At 54.2% G+C, this 21,136-nt stretch overlaps 1 protein-coding gene across 1 annotated transcript in view; it reads right to left on the bottom strand.

Moving 5' to 3' along the window:
• tenm2a (teneurin transmembrane protein 2a) overlaps positions 1-21,136 on the bottom strand; it is a 212,948-nt gene that overhangs the window by 43,523 nt on the left and 148,289 nt on the right. Inside the window, 2 exon segments of the mRNA XM_029257160.1 lie at positions 2,799-3,037; positions 11,727-11,964. Coding sequence (XP_029112993.1) covers positions 2,799-3,037; positions 11,727-11,964 — 477 coding nt within the window.

Raw genomic sequence — 21,136 nt, 5'->3', positions numbered from 1 at the left:
CCCAATTAGACAACAAAAGCGAGCTTGCAGGCCTTCAAATAGAATGAAAATTCCATTTATACATAGGTATCTATTTCATACACTCTTCAAATTTGGGAGATAAGCAACCTTATCTACCAACTGCATCTGTACGGCTATAAGCGTTATCCCTTCCTCCAACTCCGAGGCAAAAAGAGCAAACTAACCGTGATGATAGTACCTCCTATCAGCTCTTATTAAAGCAATTTCCGGTAAATAGGCTACCAAAGAGCCCACGAGCTATGAAATGTGCTGATGTTCAGCCAGTGTTCAAGGCGCTACAGGATGCCCTCGTGTGAGTCAGGAAAGGAGGGCAAAGCACAGTCCCCGTCCCAATAGGTTAACCCAGAGGGGCAAGTGGGGATCGGTCCTCGGCCCCCAGGAAGCAGAGCCGTGGGGGACCATGGCTCCTGGACACCCTTGAATGGAGTACCAGCCAAAAGTCCAAGTGCGCCTGGACAAGAGCTGTGTGGGACAAACTGGACAGATGAGTGAAAGCAAAGGAACACACAAGAGTCCGACACCTCCGGGGATTACTGCTGCAGAAGAGCTGGGAGGACACGGCGCCTCAATTCCTGATGAAACTTACAGACAAAAAAGACAGTTTCCATCAAGTGTCCTCAGACTTTTGACTGGCACTGTATGCCTGAGCCACCCCCGCAATCCTGGAGCAAACGCTAATCGTTTCGTTTCGCGCCGCACTGCATGACTGAGCCTATCAGACACCGGTGTTCTGTCGAGGGTTTCCGACGAGCAAAATTTATCCTAAATTAATTGGGAAGAAATTACTGGCCTCAATTGCTTAATATAATTAAACTGCCCTGTAGAAAAATCAAATAAACAGGGAAAAAAGTGTTTACTGAATTGAAGGTCAGAATCTCGAAATGCTTGCAAGAATGAGTCAGTCCCGGGAATAGGGACCTAATGACGGGGATAAAAATATCAGGACGAGAGAGTGCAGGAGAGCGAGCGTCACGATGGAGCCTGAACGCTCGGTGACACTCGCCACATGGCCCGTCGTTAGTGATGAACGAGCATCCCTCCGGTCCCAGCTCTGAGAGGTGACACGAGGCGGCGTGCGCTCAAGGGCGCGGGCGGGCAGGCAGGGGGGCGCTCGCATCCTCGTCTGAGCGCGTCCTCATCCGGATCATCTCTCGCACCGTGCTTCGGCTTTCGGAGATCTGCATCACGGGGCGGACATCCGCCACAGGGAAGTGACAGGCACGTGGGGGGGGGGGGAGGGGGCTTTACCATGATGAGACCATCAGAGGCACCCCCTTTCTCCCTCTGATCAGCTGCAGGAAGTGGAAGGAGCTGTCTTTGCAAGAGAGGCCCATGGCAGTGCAACCCTTCACTCCCTATACACACGCCGCTAGGCCTGCACCCCTTGCATCAGGACCACTAACCTGTATCCTAGCAACTGGCCTCCTCTCAGCCGGGAGATGCTCTTGGCTGGTGCCTTTCCATCCTATAAACACTGGAGGAATTAAAAAAGCGCTCTTCTTCACGATCATTTCAAAGCAGCGGGAAAACTGTCCCCTGTGGCACTGCCTCCACAAAACAGAACGAGTCTCCGCGAAGCTGAGCTCAGGGAGATGCGACAGCGCGATGCGGCCACCTGCACGCATCTCGGAACTTGGATCCCAAAAGGTAACGTCTCGCAGCAGTGGCGCGAGCGTGACCTTCCACAAGGGCTCTGCTTCGGTTTCCCCGTTCATTTAGGGCGTAAGGGAGGAAACAAAGTCCTTTAATACTTTACAGAGAACGAGGGGATGAAAATAGCACACAAGCCCTTGTCTGGCCACAGAGCTTCAGAAAGGCAGAGTAGGTGGATTCCAGTGGTGAATACGGTGCATTTTCAGATCTCTCATTTATGGACAAATTTCTAAGGACCCACTGAGAGCCTGAGCTCAGCGACCGCAGCTGTTTGCTGAACCGAACCAGGTGACCATTGGCTCTGGATGCTGGTCACTACCATCAGCTGACTGCTGCAGAATGAGTGCGGACACTGCTTCCACCCGCGGCTCTGTCCAGTCGTTCCCGAGCGGAACTTCCCGCATCACAACATGCCGGACTCGCCGTTTACCTCGTCGCCCTTTTGTCCGGGGGGATATTCTCATTCCTCCACCCTTTTACACTGCGACCGCTCAGGACAAAATAACTGCTCTCATGTGTGTATGAATCTAAGTGCTTTGCTGGAGCCTGGTAAAGAGTGGCCTTTCAGGGGCTGCGCTCGGCACCACCGACTGCGAAAGGACACGCGGCTAAAGGGCAGCGCCGCGGTGACGCACGGCCGCAAACAGCCCGGTGAATATGTTAACGGCGGGAAAGGAAAAAAATGAAAGAGCATTCTGCTGATTCCTCGGTTTTCTGCCTCCTGCATCTGTTGAGTCGGGTCTCTCGGGACCGTTGCGGAGGGGGGTGGGGGCACTAAAGGGCTGGCGACGCATCTGGCCTGCCGCACGGCGTTTAGAAGGCCGGGACTCAGGGGCGGGCAATCGCCAGGCCGTCACGGGGCCGGCAGGTCGTTACAGGACGCGCCGGAGTGCCACGCCCAGAGGGATCCTTCGCACCCTTATGCTCAGTGACACCCCTCAACGCGCTACTACGCCACCGGGGGCTTATTTCACATCATGCCTGTCCTCGCATGTTGCCCTTTGCGTGTTGAGGGTCCCCGTGTCCCTCGGTCTCCGGGAGCGGCAAAACCCCGCCGGGCTTTACACTGCAGCTATGGGCAGACGCATGAAGCCGTGCCGAAGACGGGCGGGGGAGATGCCTACCGATGAAGTAGGAGAGCAGGATGGCCAGCAGGGCGGCGGCGGCGATGGCCGACACGGCGGCACATTTCCAGCTGCAGTACTTGGACGGTTTCTTGAGCTTGAAGGCGCTCCGGGAGAAGGTGTTCCGCGGCAGCAGCCGTGGCGGGGGTGAGTACACCGTCCCCGATGTGAGGGGATACCCCGGCGAGGAGCTGCTGAACAGGGGCGTCGTCCCGGACGACGTCTTAAAGAGGAAGTGCCTGCAGAAGCAACGGAGGAATGAGTAAAACGAGGAAACGGGCAGGAGTAGATGGTGTGGAAATGAAAATTCAGAGCCAAAATGAGTAATAACTTAATAAACATGAGAGCGGTGCATCGCTGTGATGTTCCAGCGTGTGCGCGCTGCCTCTGCATTCAGCACTCAGCCAGGGCTGGCTGGTTTTATCCCCGGATGTTTCTAATGTGTGCGCGCGTGCAGAGTGCGTGGGGGCGCTGTGGAGCCAAAGGACACCCAGAACACCCGGCGGCTGGAGGGCGATAAAGCGCAGACATATCCGTGAGAAACTGCGGCTCTCCATAATTCACAAGCGCGCAGTCTCCTCACCCCCTCCCACACCCCTCCCCCTCCCACAGAGTGTTTCACAGGTCGCCTTCCCGCCGGTGTTGCATCTGCGCCCAGGCTCTCGTGGCGCTGTCCACGACGAGAGCGTTTCTCTTTGACCCCCGGAGGATCTCGGGAGCGCGTCTCTCGGAAAGGGAGCTCCAGAGCACAGAGATACACAGCGCGGCCCCTTTGCTCGGCACCCCTCCTCCTGCAACGGCACTGCAACGAACAATGTCATTAACGGCCGCAATCACGTTAACTACACGCTGCATCAGATTATTGATGTTACCAGTACAATTTGGCTTTGTACTTAAATAATTTAGTCCCTAATTACATCTACGATCGGTCCCAGCGTCGACGGCACTGCGGATGAGGCCGTTTCTGTACAAACGCGCAATTATACACTGGGGGCGAAAAGAAACAGAAATAGTTAAAACTGCTGCGCGGACTTTAATTGATCTCTGTTTATAGATCTTATTGGGAGTTCAGGCTCAGTCGACAGACAGTGGCTCGCGGCGCTCCCGATCCCGCAGCAAGCGACCGAAGGGCACGGAGCCACAGCCGGGAGGTCCTTTCCTTCGAGAGAAACAGCCCCCGATCGTGACCGAGACCCTCGGCAGCGAGGGCGAAGGCGTCCGTGTCGCCCGAGTCACCGCCGACCGGCGTCACGGCACAGGCACCTGAAGCAGGAGTGCGTCCGGCAGTTAAAAACGTGGTGGTGGCCGCGGTCCCTGGCTCTTTACGCCGACTCCGCGCAGAAATAGAAATAGGGGAAGTGGGGCTACATTTGTTCATTTAGCTGACGCTTTTCTCCGAAGTGACTTACAGTGTTAAGGTACTTATAATTACTTTTAATTTACCTACTTATACAGCTGGGTAATTGTACTGGAGCAACGTAGGGTACGTACCTCGCTTAAGGGCACTACAGCTGGAGGTGGGATTCAAACCTGTGGCTCTAAAAGCAGCGGCTCTAACCGCTACCCTACCGGCTGGCCCAATTTACACTTATGAATCAGTACACATTTACGTGTGTGAACGCGTGTATCTGTGCGAGCCTGAGCTCGTGCGAGTGTGACACTGCGCTTGTGCGTATGCGCTCGTGCGTGTGTTCGGGAGCGCTTGCATCCATGCGGCCCGGACTACTTTCGTTCGTCCGTGCGTTTGCGTGTCGACGAACGGTCGGATTCGCCCTCCGGAGCGGACGTTTGCCGCTCTCCCGCACGGCACACGGAGGGCATGGAACTCACGTCCGCCCGGATGTCGGTACGGAAGGAGCCGGCGGTGGGGGGGAGGCGCCGGTGTCCCGCTCAAGTCGAGGACGGACATAAGAGCGGCGCCCGCGGAGGAAGCGCTCGCGCTCGGCCGGTTCCGCGGGGCTGCATCGTTCACGCAGGCGCTGCCGTGCAGAGCGTCTCGAGGAACGGATCCCACATCCTGCCCGGGAGCCACGTGGAGCGGAACAGTAACGGTCTGCGTAGCAGTTCCGTGCGTCGCTCGCGAGGCCCTTAGCAGGGGGCTCCGAGCAGCAGGCGGGAACGCTGCTTTCTCCTTTCTTCCCTCCTCCGGTATATCTGTTCATAGCATAGCGACACCTCCCCCCAGAGCCCCCGCACACCCTCCGCCTGTCAGCGGCACCGTTAGACAAAGGGAGGGGGCGGGCGGGGGGGGTCGCTACGAATCAGCCATGCGGTGGGAGGCCGCCTGACAGACAGGCGGCAGAGGTGCGCATCTAAAAATACATGGCGGCTACCTCTGGGGCGCATCCCTGTCACCGCTTTCAATTTACACTCAAACCCGGTGCCGCCTGGGTCGAGGGAGCCCGCATTTAAATGCCAACTAATTTCAACCGGAAAGTGGATCGGAGGCGCGCGCTTCACCACCGACACCGGTGACGAAGGGAAATTAATTAAGGGGGTCTCGAGGTCCGTGCGGCTCGGCGCTCCCACCCCATCGATTCGGCACCCGTTTTTGTTAGGGCCCAACCGTCGGAGCAGCCTAATTAGGAAATAAAATTAAAAGAGCTCCCCCGCCCCCCACCGCCCGTAATTGACATTGATTTATACTGCGCCCGATGTGCGGCGATGGTGTGAGCCATCTGGTCGAACAGTCACAGCTAAGATAAAAGTATTGACCGAGCGGCGGTTTCGCGCTCGGCGCTCCGATGAAGTGCGGACGGACGCGGCCCGCGAATGGGAAGGACCCTCCGGGCTCGGCCTCGGACCCGCGCCGCCCCGTCCTTTCCTCCTCGTTCACGTGGGCCGTGCCCCTTGGAGTCGGCGCCTCGGCCTGCTAATTGAAACACGGCGGTCCGGCCACGGCTCCGCTCTCGATTAATTACCTGTCTGCTCTGACAGGCGCGCCGCTGGATGCGGGCAACGCGGCCCCGTTAAAGGCCACCGTCCAAACGGAGCCGCTCATTACCACCAACGTGGCAAACGGAAAGGGCCGGAACAAACGTCCCCGCTGGATGCTTCCTCTTACTCACCCAGCTCATTTGGCCTGCCATTGATTTGCTTATTGATTCACGAATTCCTCCATTCATTTTTTATGAATTAGGCTATTCATTTACCTGCTCTTCTCCCCCGGGGCCGACGCGCCTTCCTGGGGGCGTTTTTGTCTGATCGACAGCACTGAGTGACTGATCCCCCCCCCCTTCCGAAAGCAATGCAGACGTTTCCTCACCCCTGACTACATGAACCCCCGTTAACAGGTGAGTGCTGGGGTGGTTTTCCTGGAGCTCAGGGCGGCTGCTGCGGGGGGGGGGGGGGGGGCAGGCCTAACGTGCACTTGTGTCTTGCCTGGAGTGGGGGCTGAGTGCACAAAGAAGCTGCGTAGATCATGCGACTGGGCCAGGAGAGGATCCTTCTCAGGAGAGCGGAGGGGAAAAGGCAACGGGGTGTGTGCGCGCCTGTGTATAACCGCTTTAAAGACGGTGAAGACTTACTTGCGAGTGTATGTGTGTGACATTATCTTTGCGTACGTGTCCTTCAGAAGTACTGAGTCAATATGTGTGCGAGTCAGTGCCTGTGTATGCGAGTGCGTCTTTGATGCCCGAGTGTGTGAGCGTATCTCCGCGTGTTCTGTGCGCTTCGTGCGTCAGTGTAGGCGTGGATGTGTGAGGTGCAAATGTGTGAGTCAGTGTGTGGTCTGGGGCAGGGTGTATGCGCGAGCCTGCATGCGTGTGTTACCGGCGATGGGGAGTGCGGAGAGCTCCCCCTCCCCGTGCGCCACATGTCATCCCTGACAGCGGCGCGTTGGAAAAGTCACGGGTAATTAGTGCGGAGCAAGAGCGGGCGACGCCGTGATCCCGAGCGCCACAAATCAAGTGGCCCAATCAAAGCGCTGCTCATTTAAGGCACCGGCAGCCCCGCTCGTTTTTCAGAGCAAACGTCTCCTCCTGAGCCGCATCGATCACGCTTCCGCACGCGCGTCTTACAGCCCGTCGCTGAGGAAGAGGCCCGGATCCTCTCGCGCAGACCGCTGGGAGGCCCGCTGTATCCAGAATTCCTCGAGCGATACTCGAGCACAAAATGTTAGGGTGGCGCAGCGGGTAGTGCCGGCGTCTTGCAGCTCCCGGGCCGTGGGTTCGAATGCGGCTCGGTCTGTGTGTAGTTTGCATATTCTCCCCGTGTTCGCGTGGGTTTCCTCCTCCAGACCAAGGACATGTGTTTCAGGACACTAAATCGTCCTCCGTGTGTGTGTGAGCGAGCGCTGCATCGTTCTACTGGAATCGTAGTGCAGTGTATCCAACACGGTAATTCACCTTGGACAAAGGTACTGCCTAGAAAAGGAGCTGATATTAACTGAATGTCGCTCTGGAGAAAAGGCGCCTGCTAAATGAAAACGCGTAGATGTAAACGATCCTGGTTCCCGGAGAGCCGCGCGTTTCCCGGATCGGCGCCGGGCTCACGACAGGTTAATAAACCTGCCTCGGCACGTCACCGAGCGTTCGAAGCCGTCCCACGCGGATGACTCGGCCGCCACCTTACAAGTCAGAGGAAAACAGAAGTATAAAAGAAGACAAGAAACACTTGTTTCCATAGCATCGGCGCCGAGGCTGGCGGGGCGGCCGGGGAGGGCGTGTGGGCGGCTGTGGGGACCCAGACAATTAACGGCGGAACAAAGGTTTGGCAGATAATTAACCGGAACGTCAGCGAGAGCTAAGCCCGTATCCTCACTGCCTTGAACGTGCAATAAACATAAATCCACTTGAAGAAACCATTAAGACCATTAAGGTCAAGAACAAAGCCGGTCCACTTCTTTTCATACTGTGCTACACGTCCATATTTATTATTAAACGGATGTGGGAGCTGGGGGGAGGGGGGGTTGTGTACCCTGAGTGCTGGAACACAGATTAAATATTAAGCTGCATGTGGTGGTCAGATGTCTTACGGGCCCCCGCTGCGAGGGAGACGGAGTGAAACGGCTGGGCGAGACGAGAGCGAAGCGCTGCGGGCCTCTGGAAGGACGAGCCGGAGGAACGAACCGGAGGAACCCGCCTTCCACCCCTAGAGGAGGGAAATGAGGAAGAGCCCAAAGACGGGAATCGTGGCTCGGAGCGCACAAACGCCTTCCTCGGGCCTCCGCGGCACATCAGCGGGTCTAACCCCCTCGAGCGTCCGGTCTCATCGCATCGGCGGGGTCCAGGTGGGCCGAGGAGCGCGGTTCCGGGAGTCCGGGGTCGAGTGGCGCCGGGTGGAGGCCGCGAGCCCAAAGCAGATGTGCGACGGGTCGACCGGACGCTCAGGCTAACGATCCCATCGTTTACGCTGGATGTCCCCCCCCCACCCGGCGCAGCGCTGCTTTTAATACGGCCAGAGTTCCAGACAGATGGCGGTGCGTGTGCCCCAACCCCGCCCCCCACCCTGGGCTCCACTGCCAATATTGCGAGCGCGAATCTGTTCTCGACAACACTCCATTCAAATGTTTTCTCTTTCCGTTAAAATGCGATGGCGCGACCCTCTCAGCAATCCCATTTCTCCTGCGGAACGAGACGGGGCGGAGGTGGGGGCGGGGGTGTACGGGCCGTCCGCAGATGACAGCAGAATTGAAACCGGCATCAGCTGGTGAAGAGGCTTTGCGGCGCGATTGGAAATCAGGCGCTGGCAGCCGTCGCCGCGGACCCGGCCATCTTAGGCCATTTAGAGCAGCGCAAACTGATCCCCCCCACCAGCCAGCTCCAGGTCCCTCCCTCGCTCGCCCTCCTCACACAAACACACACTTAGGCAATCAATCCATCTCCCCGCGGCCAACTGTCCGAGTTATTTTCAGCAGACGGGGCGATGTTGAGCTCTCCATCACACAGGGCAGATGTTTTCACCAGCGATGCTCATATTTACAGGCAGACAGACTGGTCACCTGGAGATGCTCATTTAGAAAGTCCTCTCACACACACACGCGCACACACACACACGCGCGCAATGTTGATAAAACCCCTGCCAATGAAATGGTGAGTAGGGAATCACATGTTGTCCTTTGTACTCTTGGATCGGGTCTCGAACCCTGGTTCCCCTCCTTTTCAAACTGCTGCTGCGTGACCCGCAGTCACACGTAACCCAATGACAGAGGCACGTCCCAAATGCACGGCACAGAAACCGGACAGTGGCGCCCCCCCCATGTGACCCCCTCCCCCAGCTCCATGTTTCTTTTCAGTGGGAAGCGAAGCCTACAGGGGGACAGACCAGCGGGTCGCCAGATCGCGTCTCGGGGGGTAACGGGCGCGTCTTTTATCGGATCTTTCAAGACATGCAAACTGGAGAAATGCTTTTTCCACAGGACCGGACAAAAAATAATTAAATAAAAACTAGAAAAAGAACATCCTGATCTTTTGAAGCCCTTTAATCATGGCCCTGCTTCCTGCGGGTAAATTAAAATGGGTTTATTAACTACTGCGCAGAGCTCCCATCTCCAACCCACCCAGGAGCTGGCGAGGACCTCAGAAAGCTCCATCAAAGAGCGATTCCCTCCCTCCGCTGGCGGTGTCTGAGACCTTCACAGTGCAGCATCACAGGTTCCAGCCATTCACGGTGGAACTACACCTGCCGCTCACATCTTGCATCGGGGCTTCGCTCCGACAGCTGGAGCCAGCTGCGGACGGGACGGTCCGGAGTTCGGTCACGGTCCCTCCTCGCTCTGGAAGGCCCTCGCTACACGGTTTCACAGCAGACGTCTCGCCTATCGTATTGTGCTCCTTAACTTTGCCCGAATATGCATGTCAGAGCGGAAGGTGAGACAGGTGTGCGGGGGCGTGGCGGAAAGCAGGTGAGACGAGAGCGTGCGACAGGAGGTCCATCTGCGCAGACAGAACCACAATTAATAGGCCTGCTGAGAATGGGGGTCTGAGTCTGGGGGGAAGCGGGTGGGTGGCGGGTGGAGGGGGGGGTGCTGGCGCTCAGGCTTGGGGGGGAGGGGAAGTCTGTGGTGAAGTCTGCCAGCTCCACACTCCTCCGCAGCCACAGCTGAGCGCTGCTGTCCAAGGTGCTGAAACCCGGGCGCTTCTTTCTTGCGCGCTCGCCGCGACATCAGTGAGGCTCAGTTGGAGTGACAGCGTGGAAGCGCTCCCTGGGAAGAGAGCAGAGGAGAGGAGGGGCGGCGGCGGCGCGGCTATGAGGCCTGATCCTAAATATACCCGTGGACGGGTGACACATTACACGGCGCTCGGTTTGGGCAGCCGTCAGCCTCTCCATATGGCGAACCCCCCGTATCTCCTCGTGCTCTGAAACTCTGCGCAGATGGGAGCGACAAAACAGCCTCCGCTCCTCCAGGCGCGAGCACTCGCAGCCCGCGGGCCAATCGCACGGCACGATACGTCAACTCTCGGCTCAGTCCCTGGGCCAGGTTCAACGAGGGAGCGACGGGATTGATTTCCACCGAGGCGAGAGCGACTCTGCGCTGGATGCACTTATCGATACCTCTGCAGCACCCATAATGCAACAGGACAGGGCCATCAATCGGCAAGGAGGGATCGAGCGGAGGCGGGGGTGAGACGGGTGTTGCCATTCGCAGACGTGGGGTGGGGGTGGGGGTGGGGGTGGGGGTGGGGCTGACGGATGCTGCCATCATTAGTGTGCCGTGTGGGGAAGGAGCCCCCCGCAGGTTCATCTGTGTGCACAGATTTCTGAGCGCACCCGCCGATCACTGCCTGCTCACACAGGGACCACCGCTAAACACGCACGCGCAGCTTAGCGTGGTCGGCCCTCTCCCGGTGAATAAAACATCTGAAGGGTCTTGGGAGGTGGGCTGATGAATAACGCATGCGGTGTGTTGAGGTCCTGATCGAGGAGGGGGAGGGGGGCGACCCCGAGCCCTGCAGAACAAAGGGATGAACGGAGAGCAGGAGACGGAGGGGAGGCCCTCCCGCAGCACAACTGTAACCGCCCGCATGGCCTCATATTACTCTTACGCACCTCACACAGATGGGCTTTCAGTGCCCTACTCGGAGCTCCAACACGAGCCCCCCACCGAGGACCTAAAAAAGACACTCTCTGCCTTGACCACCACGCCCCCTCGTGTGCTCGGTAACACCCGCAGGGACACACTGTTGCTAAATCCAATGCTTTAAATGGTGCTTGGCTCGAGTGTGTAAGGCAATAGAGATGTGTGCGTGTACCCATCTGTGATGGACTGTCCTCACATCCAGAGTGCAGATCCCTGCCACCCTAACTGGAGCAGCAGACATCGGAAATGGATATTTACATTAATTTATTGAGCAGACACTTTCCTCCAAAGCAACTCCCAATGAACTCTATGTAGTGTTATGATCCCACACACCTTATTCACCGCAGTGACTTACACTGCTAGATACACTACTTACAATGGGTCACTCATCCATACATCAGTGAAACACACTCTCTCTCTCACACACACTATGGGTCAACTTGAACAGCATGTCTTTGGACTGTGGGAGCAAACCGGAGCACCTGGAGAAAACCCATGCAGACACAGGGAGAACATGCAGACTCCACACAGACTGAGTGGGGATCAAACCCATGTCCTCTCGCACCACCCAGGCGCTATGAAACAGCAAACCTACTCGCTGTGCCACTCCATTTAACTGATGTTCTTCTCCTAAGTGACTTCACAATGTTAAGCTATTACACCAATTTAGAAAGCAGGGTCATTTTTTTTTTTTTTTTTTACTGGAGCAATCCAGGGTAAGTACCTCACTCAAGGGTACTACATATACATGGGATTTGAACCTGCAACCTTCAGAGCTGAAATTATACCCCTCGAAACGCGATGCCGCCCCCTGTCCCATAGACGGAGGAAGTGTTCCCGCAACGTGTGTCCGAGTGCGATGCGTGCGGTACGAGCGGCGTGAGTGTGTACGCTGGCGTGCGCCTCACCGTGTCTCCAGCGGCACGTTGCTGTTCAACACCCAGCTGTCCTGGAGCTGCACGGACTCGGGCGTGGTGGGCCCGTCGCCCGGGGCGGAGGTGGGCGCGTGGGCGGGGTTGCGGCGGCCGCCCGCCGTGTTGCGGTTCAGCGAGTTAGCGGAGGAGTGGTGGTGAGACAGCGTCTGGGGGTTGTGGGGCGGGGGCAACGGCGGCCGCAGGGTCGACGCACTGTGGTGGTTGGGAGGACCTGGAAGAGACCCAGACACAGAAGGGTTCAGCGGCTCCGTCTCGCGGAGCACCTCCGTGACGAAGGCGCTCTTCCGCATCGTGCGTCGTTAATATCGTCGCGTGCGTGCGCCTCTGCCCTGCTACGAACGAGAGCGTCGCGATTCCAAAGGCATCTTGAAAGCGATGCCGCTTCCTGAAAAAGAGAGGAGCACAATGATAGTACGGATAACAGCGCCTTCGACAGCTCGTCGCGCACACCACTTCTGAATATCAAAACAAATGCTCCTCATCTGTCAAAATGAGCCGCGCGGTAATTAGCATGCCGACGCCTCGCATGGCGGCACACGCCCCACGCAGGAGCGCAACTGGGTGTTTTTCCGCTTCCGCCCTGGGCACCGGCCGCTGAGCGCCACCCGGCGAGGTACAGAGGCTCTCCGGGTGCACAGGTGCAGCGGGGTCTACTCTTCGGAATCGCAGGAAGATGCCGTTTCGGGTACGCCTTGATCCCCCGGACAAACTCCACGCGGCGCCCCGGGCGATCTTCGCTCTCTCGGAAAAAATGGAAGCGAGCAACGGGGAAGCTTCGCCCAGAGGCCGTCGAGGCGCCATCGCGTTCGGCAGGGATACGCTCACGTCACCGACGTCCGAGTCGCACATTTTCAGACAAACATTTTCCAGATTACTTGTTTTCGATTACGTTTTCTTCCCGTCTTAAGTCTCACTTTTCACTTTTTCCTCTATTCTTAAAAATTTGCGCAGTAAGGCACAACCAAACGGAGTAGGAGCGCGAGAGCGGATAATTTCACCTGGCTTCTACCGCGTTTACAGTTCGTGTCTGGTGTTCCGGACCGCTGGCGATCACTAACAAGATGAGGAACGGTGCACACGTTTATTGGATAAATCAGTCAACAATGAGCATTCAGTAGGAGTTTGTGGAGATGACACATTTTCAGCTGTTTAAAATTGAAAATTTAAACAGCTCAAATTTAATAAAAATGTTCTTACATTTTACAGCATAAAACTATAAAAGGAAAACCATACCTACAGCATAAGACCTGTATTTATTATACTTCTGATTATATTCATCAAAGGTGTATTTGGGGCAGAACCAAGTGAATAAATCAAGTTACTTGATATCGGAATAACGGATGCGGCGAACCGAAAGCGGCCAAAATCTGATGAACGCTGCATGGGTTTATGGGACAAGAGGGGTCAAGAACAAGCACTGAGGAAGTTGTGGCGATGACAAGATTGCTGAAAATAGAATAAATAAAGTCTTACGGTGAATTTTTAATTCAAAGCAGCTTTAATGAATAAACCGTGGGACATCTGTATTATAAAGCTTTTATAGTCACCTAGTGGTACGACTGACAAACTGGGTCCCGACTCTGTTCGAAAGTTGAGGACCCAGAGTACACAGTCCTATGGAGAAACACAGAGAGGCACAGACATCCAGGTCAGCGCGCGCACGCACACACACACATACACACACACACACACACACGTGCGCCGGCTACCTGTACTGGGTGTCTCTTGCTATGATGAGAGAATAATGAAGAGCCTCCACAGACGCTCTTAGGCAGACGCCTGTTTGAGCCGCTGAATACAGGGGGCGGACGCGGTGTCCACTGGGACTCGTGGGTTTTCGAGCACTGCAGTTTAGAGCATTGAAAGAAGCCCGGTTCAAGCACCGAAAGACATCCGACAACGCCGAATGCGTCATCCGCCGTGAGATGCACAAAAAGGACGGGGAGTCGGCGAGCAAATCCGAACCTTTCAAAACTCCCCGACATCCCAGCGGCTAATTACTGCTCCAAAAATTCACCCCGAAGGCAAGAATCTGCCAGCTCTAAGAAATAAATAAACACAACAAGGTAATTACGATGAATCAATGTAATTCATTTTGCTCTGTTGAAAAAATGTATTTTTTATTAGCCAGTTTCATACTTTATGAAAGGGAGTTATTTTTCTCTTGCGGAAACTGAGAACTTGTTAACGGCACCGAAAGAAGATGCTCATGTGTCGGTCTGAAGGCTGATGCCGCGCCGGTGGGGCTCCGTCTTCGGCTCCCGCCTGCACTCCCGTAATGTCGCGTTTCACCACCCCCACCCCCACCCCGAGCAACGCGGTGCAGTGCAGCACCAGGAACCGGGAACCGCGAAGCAGGAAGGCCTGTGGTCCTGCTGGCTGCGTCGAGTTCCAGAAACATTAAAAATGAATGCAAATAATTTCTCCCCTAGAGCTGATCTAGGTGGCCTCCTCGCATTCAGTGAAAGGGCAGCTCTGCCGGAGGCACCACGACGCTTTCTCAACTTCACCTGAACTTCGCGGTGGAAGATGATGTTCCGCAGCTTGAAGTGGCACCCTTTTACACGGCCGGATAGGTGGTACCGGTGCGGTTCGGTAAGAAGAGCGTCAGGCAGCAGCTGGAGATGTGCTTGAATGTTCCTGCAGGCTGCAGGTTTAAGGTTGAAGCTTCGCTCCCAGTTCCCCCTCTAGCTCCACTGATCTTACCCACACACACACACACACACACACACACACACACACACACACGCACTGGCTGAAGCTGCTTGTCCCAAGCAGGGTCATGGCAAGCCAAAGCCTAACTCGGCAACACAGGGCGGAGGGCTGTAGGGGAGGGGACACACCCAGGATGGGAGGCCAGTCCGTCGCAGGGCACCCCAAGCGGGACTCGAACCCCAGACCCACCGGAGAGCAGGACCTGGCCAAACCCGCTGCGCCACCGCGCCCCCGCCCACACCACTGATGGAGGTATTATAAAAATTACAGTTACATAAATGGGCCAAATTACTTTTAAGCCGCTTTGGGTAAAAGTGTCGTGAAGCAGCAAGTAAACGAGTATATAAACGAATAGATAAATGAATAAAAAAATGAAAGAACGGCAGCTAATAAGAGCAGGACAACCTGTCGCGAGATCTTGCCAGCGTTCAGGGTAAGTCCTCTCCTCGTTTCCTCGGCACTCCTGCCTCACCAGGGCTTGTCGTGCATTATGCACGACGCCACTTATCTTGGAGACCTCCGTAATTCTGCTGTTACTTTGTTTGCCTTTCTTTTGCATCACTCACGGAAAGCGAGCTCCCGCATTCTTCCCCAGCAAACCTCTCCACGGCTCACACTTTCTCCCTCCTTTTTTTTGTGTTTTTAAAAGAGGGAAAAAGTCCGGCTTTTTCCGGCTCCGCTCTGATGTCGGGCCCCAAATGGGATTTAAGGCATGAAGCCGTTTGGAGAAAAGATCTTAAGAAAACAAAACAAAAAGAAAACAAACACAAAACACCCCCATCCTGACAAAAGAGGTGGCTGTAGTAGAGGGGGCCGGCTAAGGGGCCGGTGAAGGAAGAAAAGCGGTTAAGTGACGGCTCAGCCAGCCTGGCCATGCTACTGCCTGGGATCAAACCCGAGACCCGACAAAGGGCCCGTCACAGAGAGGCGGGGAGACGGCGCCGGCAATGCCGGAGCACCTCTCGTGACAATGGGCTCGGGACAGGCAGATTAAAGCCGCGATGTGTCCGTCAAACCCTGGCGGCACCCGGTGCCTCTGGCCGGCGCTCCACACAATGGGATCGGAGCCCGGGAGGATCGCATCTGACGGCGCGTCGGCCTGCAGGAAGACGCCGGGAAAATGGAAGAGACAGGCGTCCCGTGCATGCCTGCCATCTGAAAAGGGCTCCGGGAGAAATGCTCTCGGCGGGTCTCTCCTGCTGACCGGAGGGTTCGCGCACGCGCGCACGCACGCACGCACGCACGCGCACACACACGCACGCGCACACACACGCACACACACACACACACACGCACGCACGCATACACAGACAAAAACACAAACTTATCCCTTTCCGTATCAGCCCTCTTAAATACGGAGTGTGTGCAAATAAGACACGCAAACACACACGCACATGGTCTCCCTTTCTCTCTGCGAGTCAAACACACACACAATCTCAGTCTCTTTCAAACACAGACACATGGATCCAGCAAGCCATATTCATACAGTATGTAGACAAAGGCACGCACGCACACACACACACACACACACACACACACAAACACACACGCGCGCACGAAACCCAAAAGGAGCCCCCCCAAGAGACAGAAAGCAGAGAGCACAGCTGGGCGTGGGCAAAGCGTCACAGGGCACAGTGTACAGTGTCGTGTCTCTGAGGGGGAAGCCACAGTAATACCCAGATTACAGCGCTCTCCAGGCACGGCCCTTTGTTGCTCACTGTACCGAGGACAATGGATCCAACAAAGACCCGGTGCTCCCCTACGAGCGGTCCGAGCCCCGCGCCGGGAGCTCCTCGCAGCCTGACGGCCGGCCCACCGTCAGAGGCGGCGGCCGCCGGCGAAACATTTTGAAAAAGCCCCTTAAAACACGGTCGCCGCGCGGCTCTAACGGCCGGCCCGGGAAACGTGACCTGATTCCGGGCGCCCAGGGGCCCGCGTCCTCGGGAACGCGGACAGCTGTTCGGGGACAGGGGAAGCGTGGGTAAATACGAGGAGCGAACCCAGCCCCGGTCGCACAGCTGTCACCGTGGAAAGGCACACGCGCATGCGGTCACACAGACGGACCCCTACGTGCAAACACGTCTCTCTCACACACTCACACACACACTCGCACACACCGGCAGGTTGTCTTACAGAGCTGGGAAACACCAGTGTGTTACTCCTGGAGTCCCGGAAGGCTCAAGTCAACGCTCTTTCGCGGAGACTGTGCTGATCACGAGTCTAGAGCCCACAAACCTTCCTTCGGCATACGCAAAAAGAACAATAAATGCGGGATAAGGAGAGAGCCCTCCGCCCTCTCCGGGTCTCCTCTCGAACCTACGGCCTGCCCGGCGGGGGGGGCGCTTCGCTAATATTCTAGGCACGGGGAGGACGTGCCCCGGTGCCGCTCCGGTCCCCGCGCGCAGTCCTCGGCCGGGCCGCCGAGGGAAGACGGACACGCGGGCGAAGCCCCGTACTGACAGCGGCGAGGTGTGCGGCGCGTTAGTTGACTCACCGGCCCAGTTCGCACACAACACACACCTTCAGGGACCGCAAGATGAAGAAGGCGATATGGAGAAGCGGGTCCACGACAATTACTCACACATACATGGGCCACAAATGTGTTTCTGCAGCAGACGCTACACTAACTGAAGTATCCCACAAAGAAAAAACACAATCTATTTGTTTTCCAGACATTAAGAAACAAAATAACTGTGCAGCAATAATAATAAAAAAAAAATAAAAAATTCCAAAACCACTTTAACTGACAAAGCAAATCTGATACAACTTTCAAAAATATATTTCATTGTATTTTATAAAAACTGTATTTCAGAAAAATATATTTTAATTATCTAAAAAGGATGAGATTTTTTAAATAAATAAATATTACAGCAGCAAATAATTGTCCCTTTTTTTCCTCAAAAAATTATCACTGCTACAGTTTATATTGGTTTTGTTCGGTGCCTGTTTTCAATATAATTTTGACAGCATTTTAAAAATATATATATTTTGGGTTTCACGTTGTGAAAAAAATAGTTTATTCAGTCATTTAAATAATATTTTTTATTACTAAAATTTTTGCTCTTTCTGTTAATAGTACTGTTGTTTTTAAAAAATTTTATTAATAGTACCAGACAAATACTGTAGACAGTAGTGATCATTATGTGTCTCTATTTGAATCTCTACCAAATGTACTTTTTATATCCTTGGGACTATAAACTGGTTTGGAGGACACAATTTGGAAAACAAATAAATCAAAGTACAAAATATAATTGTAAATTACATTTACATCTTAAATATAAATCACTCACTTATTCAGTCCCTTTCTGTAACCGTTTGTCTTCAGGCTTGCGGTGGCAAATGTACATGAATGTGTAAATAATAATAATAATAATAATAATAATATTCTTATTATTAATAATAATACAATTTCATGTTGACTTATTATTATTAACAACAATAACAATAATAAAAAGAATATTTGGTATTATTTTTTTACTGTTGTTGCTGTAAATAACAACAACATTTATTAACAACAACAGCAATAATGAAAATAATACCAATATTCACAGCACTCAGCATGACACGGGGCACAAAGCGCAGTGAGATGTGTGTATCCTCAGCGTTCACAGTGATTCCACGCCCTTACTTCAGTCACTAACATTTCCCACGGTGAAATACACGCATGTCCTACATGTGAAGTGCGGCCATATGGTTTCCACAACGGAGCGACTTGATGCCGGAACTCTTTAATGGCATAATTAACTCCTTTAATCTGAGTAACTTAGAAGGCACAATCTGCAAGATATAAATAGACTATAAATTCTCACTAATGCAATGATACAGGAATGAGCTGCATGCATCACATTAACTGCTAATATGAATGACTGGGTATTAAGTGCAGGCCGCACATTAAAAGGCCCTTTAATGAACAGGTATTAAAGAAGGACGAGTGGAATTTGTCACCTGATGGCGAATATCATGCTTTAAATTCATACATTCGGTGCACAGAGTGAGAGCTCAAGATCAGACGCATCCCCGCGTGCGGAAGACATATAGAAGGTGCCATTAAACGGCATAAAACCCCTAAATAATTAAAGAAATAATTAAAAGAAAATGCACGCAACACAGTAAAAATATATGATGACCATAACGGGGTATGAAAGAGCAATTCGTGCGGTACAGCTTCCCTTCAGTGAAAGCAGCAGCTACTTCTCACGAGCTGACTTTTAATTTGATTTAAACTCCTCGACTTGTCATCCTTCTCAGGACGCTATAAGAAGCAGTGGGGGAAAATGTATTCTCTGCATTTTACTGCAATTTACCTCATGGAAATTAATTAATTAATTAACAAATTTCATCTAAAACTGCATTATTATTATCGTCAGCAATAATGACGATAACAATAATAATGATAAGAATAACAGATTTGATCTTAATGCCACGAGTGACTGTTTCCAGGCAGCGTGATGCTACACATGACTGCGAGCAGCTGTGAATATGCTTGTGTAAAACCCTTTCGGGTGCAATTGCGCTGGGTTTGCTGGGCCTGCTTGGCCTTCGCTGGGCTGTGCATATGGGCCTGAGGAGTGGAAAACTAATAATAATTCTCCCAGCGGTAGGCTGGAAAGCAGGCGGCATGACTTACTGCACTCTAAAGTGTCCAAATATTATACATACATCATTTCGGACACGATCTGCCGCACAATATACAGCAAACGAACTAGTACCAGGCAGAGGTAGTTAATAGTTAATATCGCAGACAAGCACTAAATGCAAATAGCTGGGTAGGACTTTTGCTGGGGGGGGAAAAAAAAAAAAAAATTATTAGTTATGTGATTTGTCATCCGCTGCTGTGGATGAATATTTAGTGGAGCGACCGTCTCGCGTCCTCAACATTAAAACACCAGTGTTTAGCGAGACGATTTCACCACGCTGGCAGCCGGAAGACCTCAAGACATTAGTGCGTGCGGCTCTTATAATAAGACTTATTATAAGACTTGCTATTTCGTCGGCTGATCCATTGCTCGTGTGTTCATACTCCGGCGCTGAACCTTGAGCGCATGTTGAAATGGCACATTTTATTGCGTTACTGCCGAACTCGGAAGGTGACAGCGTTAATTGCACTTATATTGGTTTTGTTGGTAATAATGGCTGCGTTATGTCTTTCATTAGAGGCGTCGTTTCCTCGTGCAGCTTCTCTCCCGTCTGCTTTATCTCTGCGAAACAATGAGCCCGAAGCAGGGCTCCAACACGGCGTCTCCCATCGCGCCTTTGAGGACAGACAAAAAAGGAGCGCGTTATTGCTTTATTGGCATGGATGATGCCTCCGCTCGCCGCGCATCCCGTCGAAGGGCCCCGGCTCGCACTGCGGTCGGAGCGTGCCAAACGGCCGCGAGCGCGACGCGCCTAACTGCTGACGCTCACCCCCCTCCCCCGCGGTCCCTCATCCTCCTCGGAAACAACTTGGGCTGCCTTTAAAAAACACTAAAATGAAGAATTCCCCGCAACATCTGTCAAACTTGTGTTTTCTGCTAGAAAACAAGAGTTCTGTTTAGACCCTAAAATGAACTTAAACCCCTAGCCCGACGCCGTCCCCTGCGCTCCTCTCCCAGATGAAGAGAAATGTATTTCGGCTCAGAGACAGGCTGAGGGACGACCGGAGGAAGGGTCCTCCACGGGGGCTTCCTCTCCCCGGACGGGGCAAACCCCCCGCAGGGTTCACGCGCAAGGGGGGCCCTGTGTGCCATCCTGCGCACGCTGCCTGCCGATGCTCTTTAGTCCCGTCCACATGCAGCTCGTTCTACGCAGGCGCCTGGAATTCGAACCAAGCAAAAACCAAAACAAGGAATAAGCGTGTCCGTAAAGGGAATAAAACAGATAAACGGAGTTACGGCTGCAGGGCAATTCCGGCAGGGGGGAGGGCGGCGCGACGGCTCTCTGCTCTGCGCCGGGGGCAGACGGCTGCGCCGAAATCACAGCGGCCTATGCAGGCTGGTGTCGCCAATTAAAACAAACAGTACGACGCAAGCGGCTAAAACGTCGGGAAACAACAGGGCTAAAAGCATAAACGTCAACGTGGAGCGACAGAACGCGAGAGGAGCGGCCCCGAGACGGCGGGACGCCGCAGAAACGCCGTCCTCGCTGGGACCCGGGCCCCTTCAAAAGAAATGAAATGGTGCGATTAAGAAAAAAGCGTCGAGCCCTTTCCGCACACTCCTCTACTCCTCTTTCGTTGGGAACACTTTCTCGTTCTCCCTCTGCTGTCACGCGGAGCGGTGCCCCCGACAGCTACGCTGAAGAAGAGGCCGGGACACCGCACGACCGCGTCCGCACGCGCCGCGCGGACATCCGCGAGAGGACACGGGGGTGCGCGAGCCGTAGTCCCCGGCCGTCAGTCGCCGCAAGCTGCGGCAGGTGACCGCAACCGTGTCTCACCGCACCGCACGGCCGTTACAAGGGGTGTAACCGGGACAGAAAGCCAGTCGCTGCAGTGCGTTACAGTGTCTTGCTGCTATACAGGGCTGTGCCTCATTTACTGCATCCGGGAGCATCTCGCTGCACCAGCACTTTGACACAGTATTTAACAATCGCTCCATCAGAAAGCGAACGCACACACGAAAACACACCCTACGCACGGCAACCCAAAGCACGCTGGCTACACACACACACACGCTGCTCCAGATGAG

The sequence above is a fragment of the Scleropages formosus genome, chromosome 13 (genome assembly GCF_900964775.1).
Source record: "Scleropages formosus chromosome 13, fSclFor1.1, whole genome shotgun sequence".
In the NCBI taxonomy this organism is placed as follows: Eukaryota; Metazoa; Chordata; class Actinopteri; order Osteoglossiformes; family Osteoglossidae; genus Scleropages; species Scleropages formosus.
This window is presented reverse-complemented; position numbering and strand designations above follow the sequence as displayed.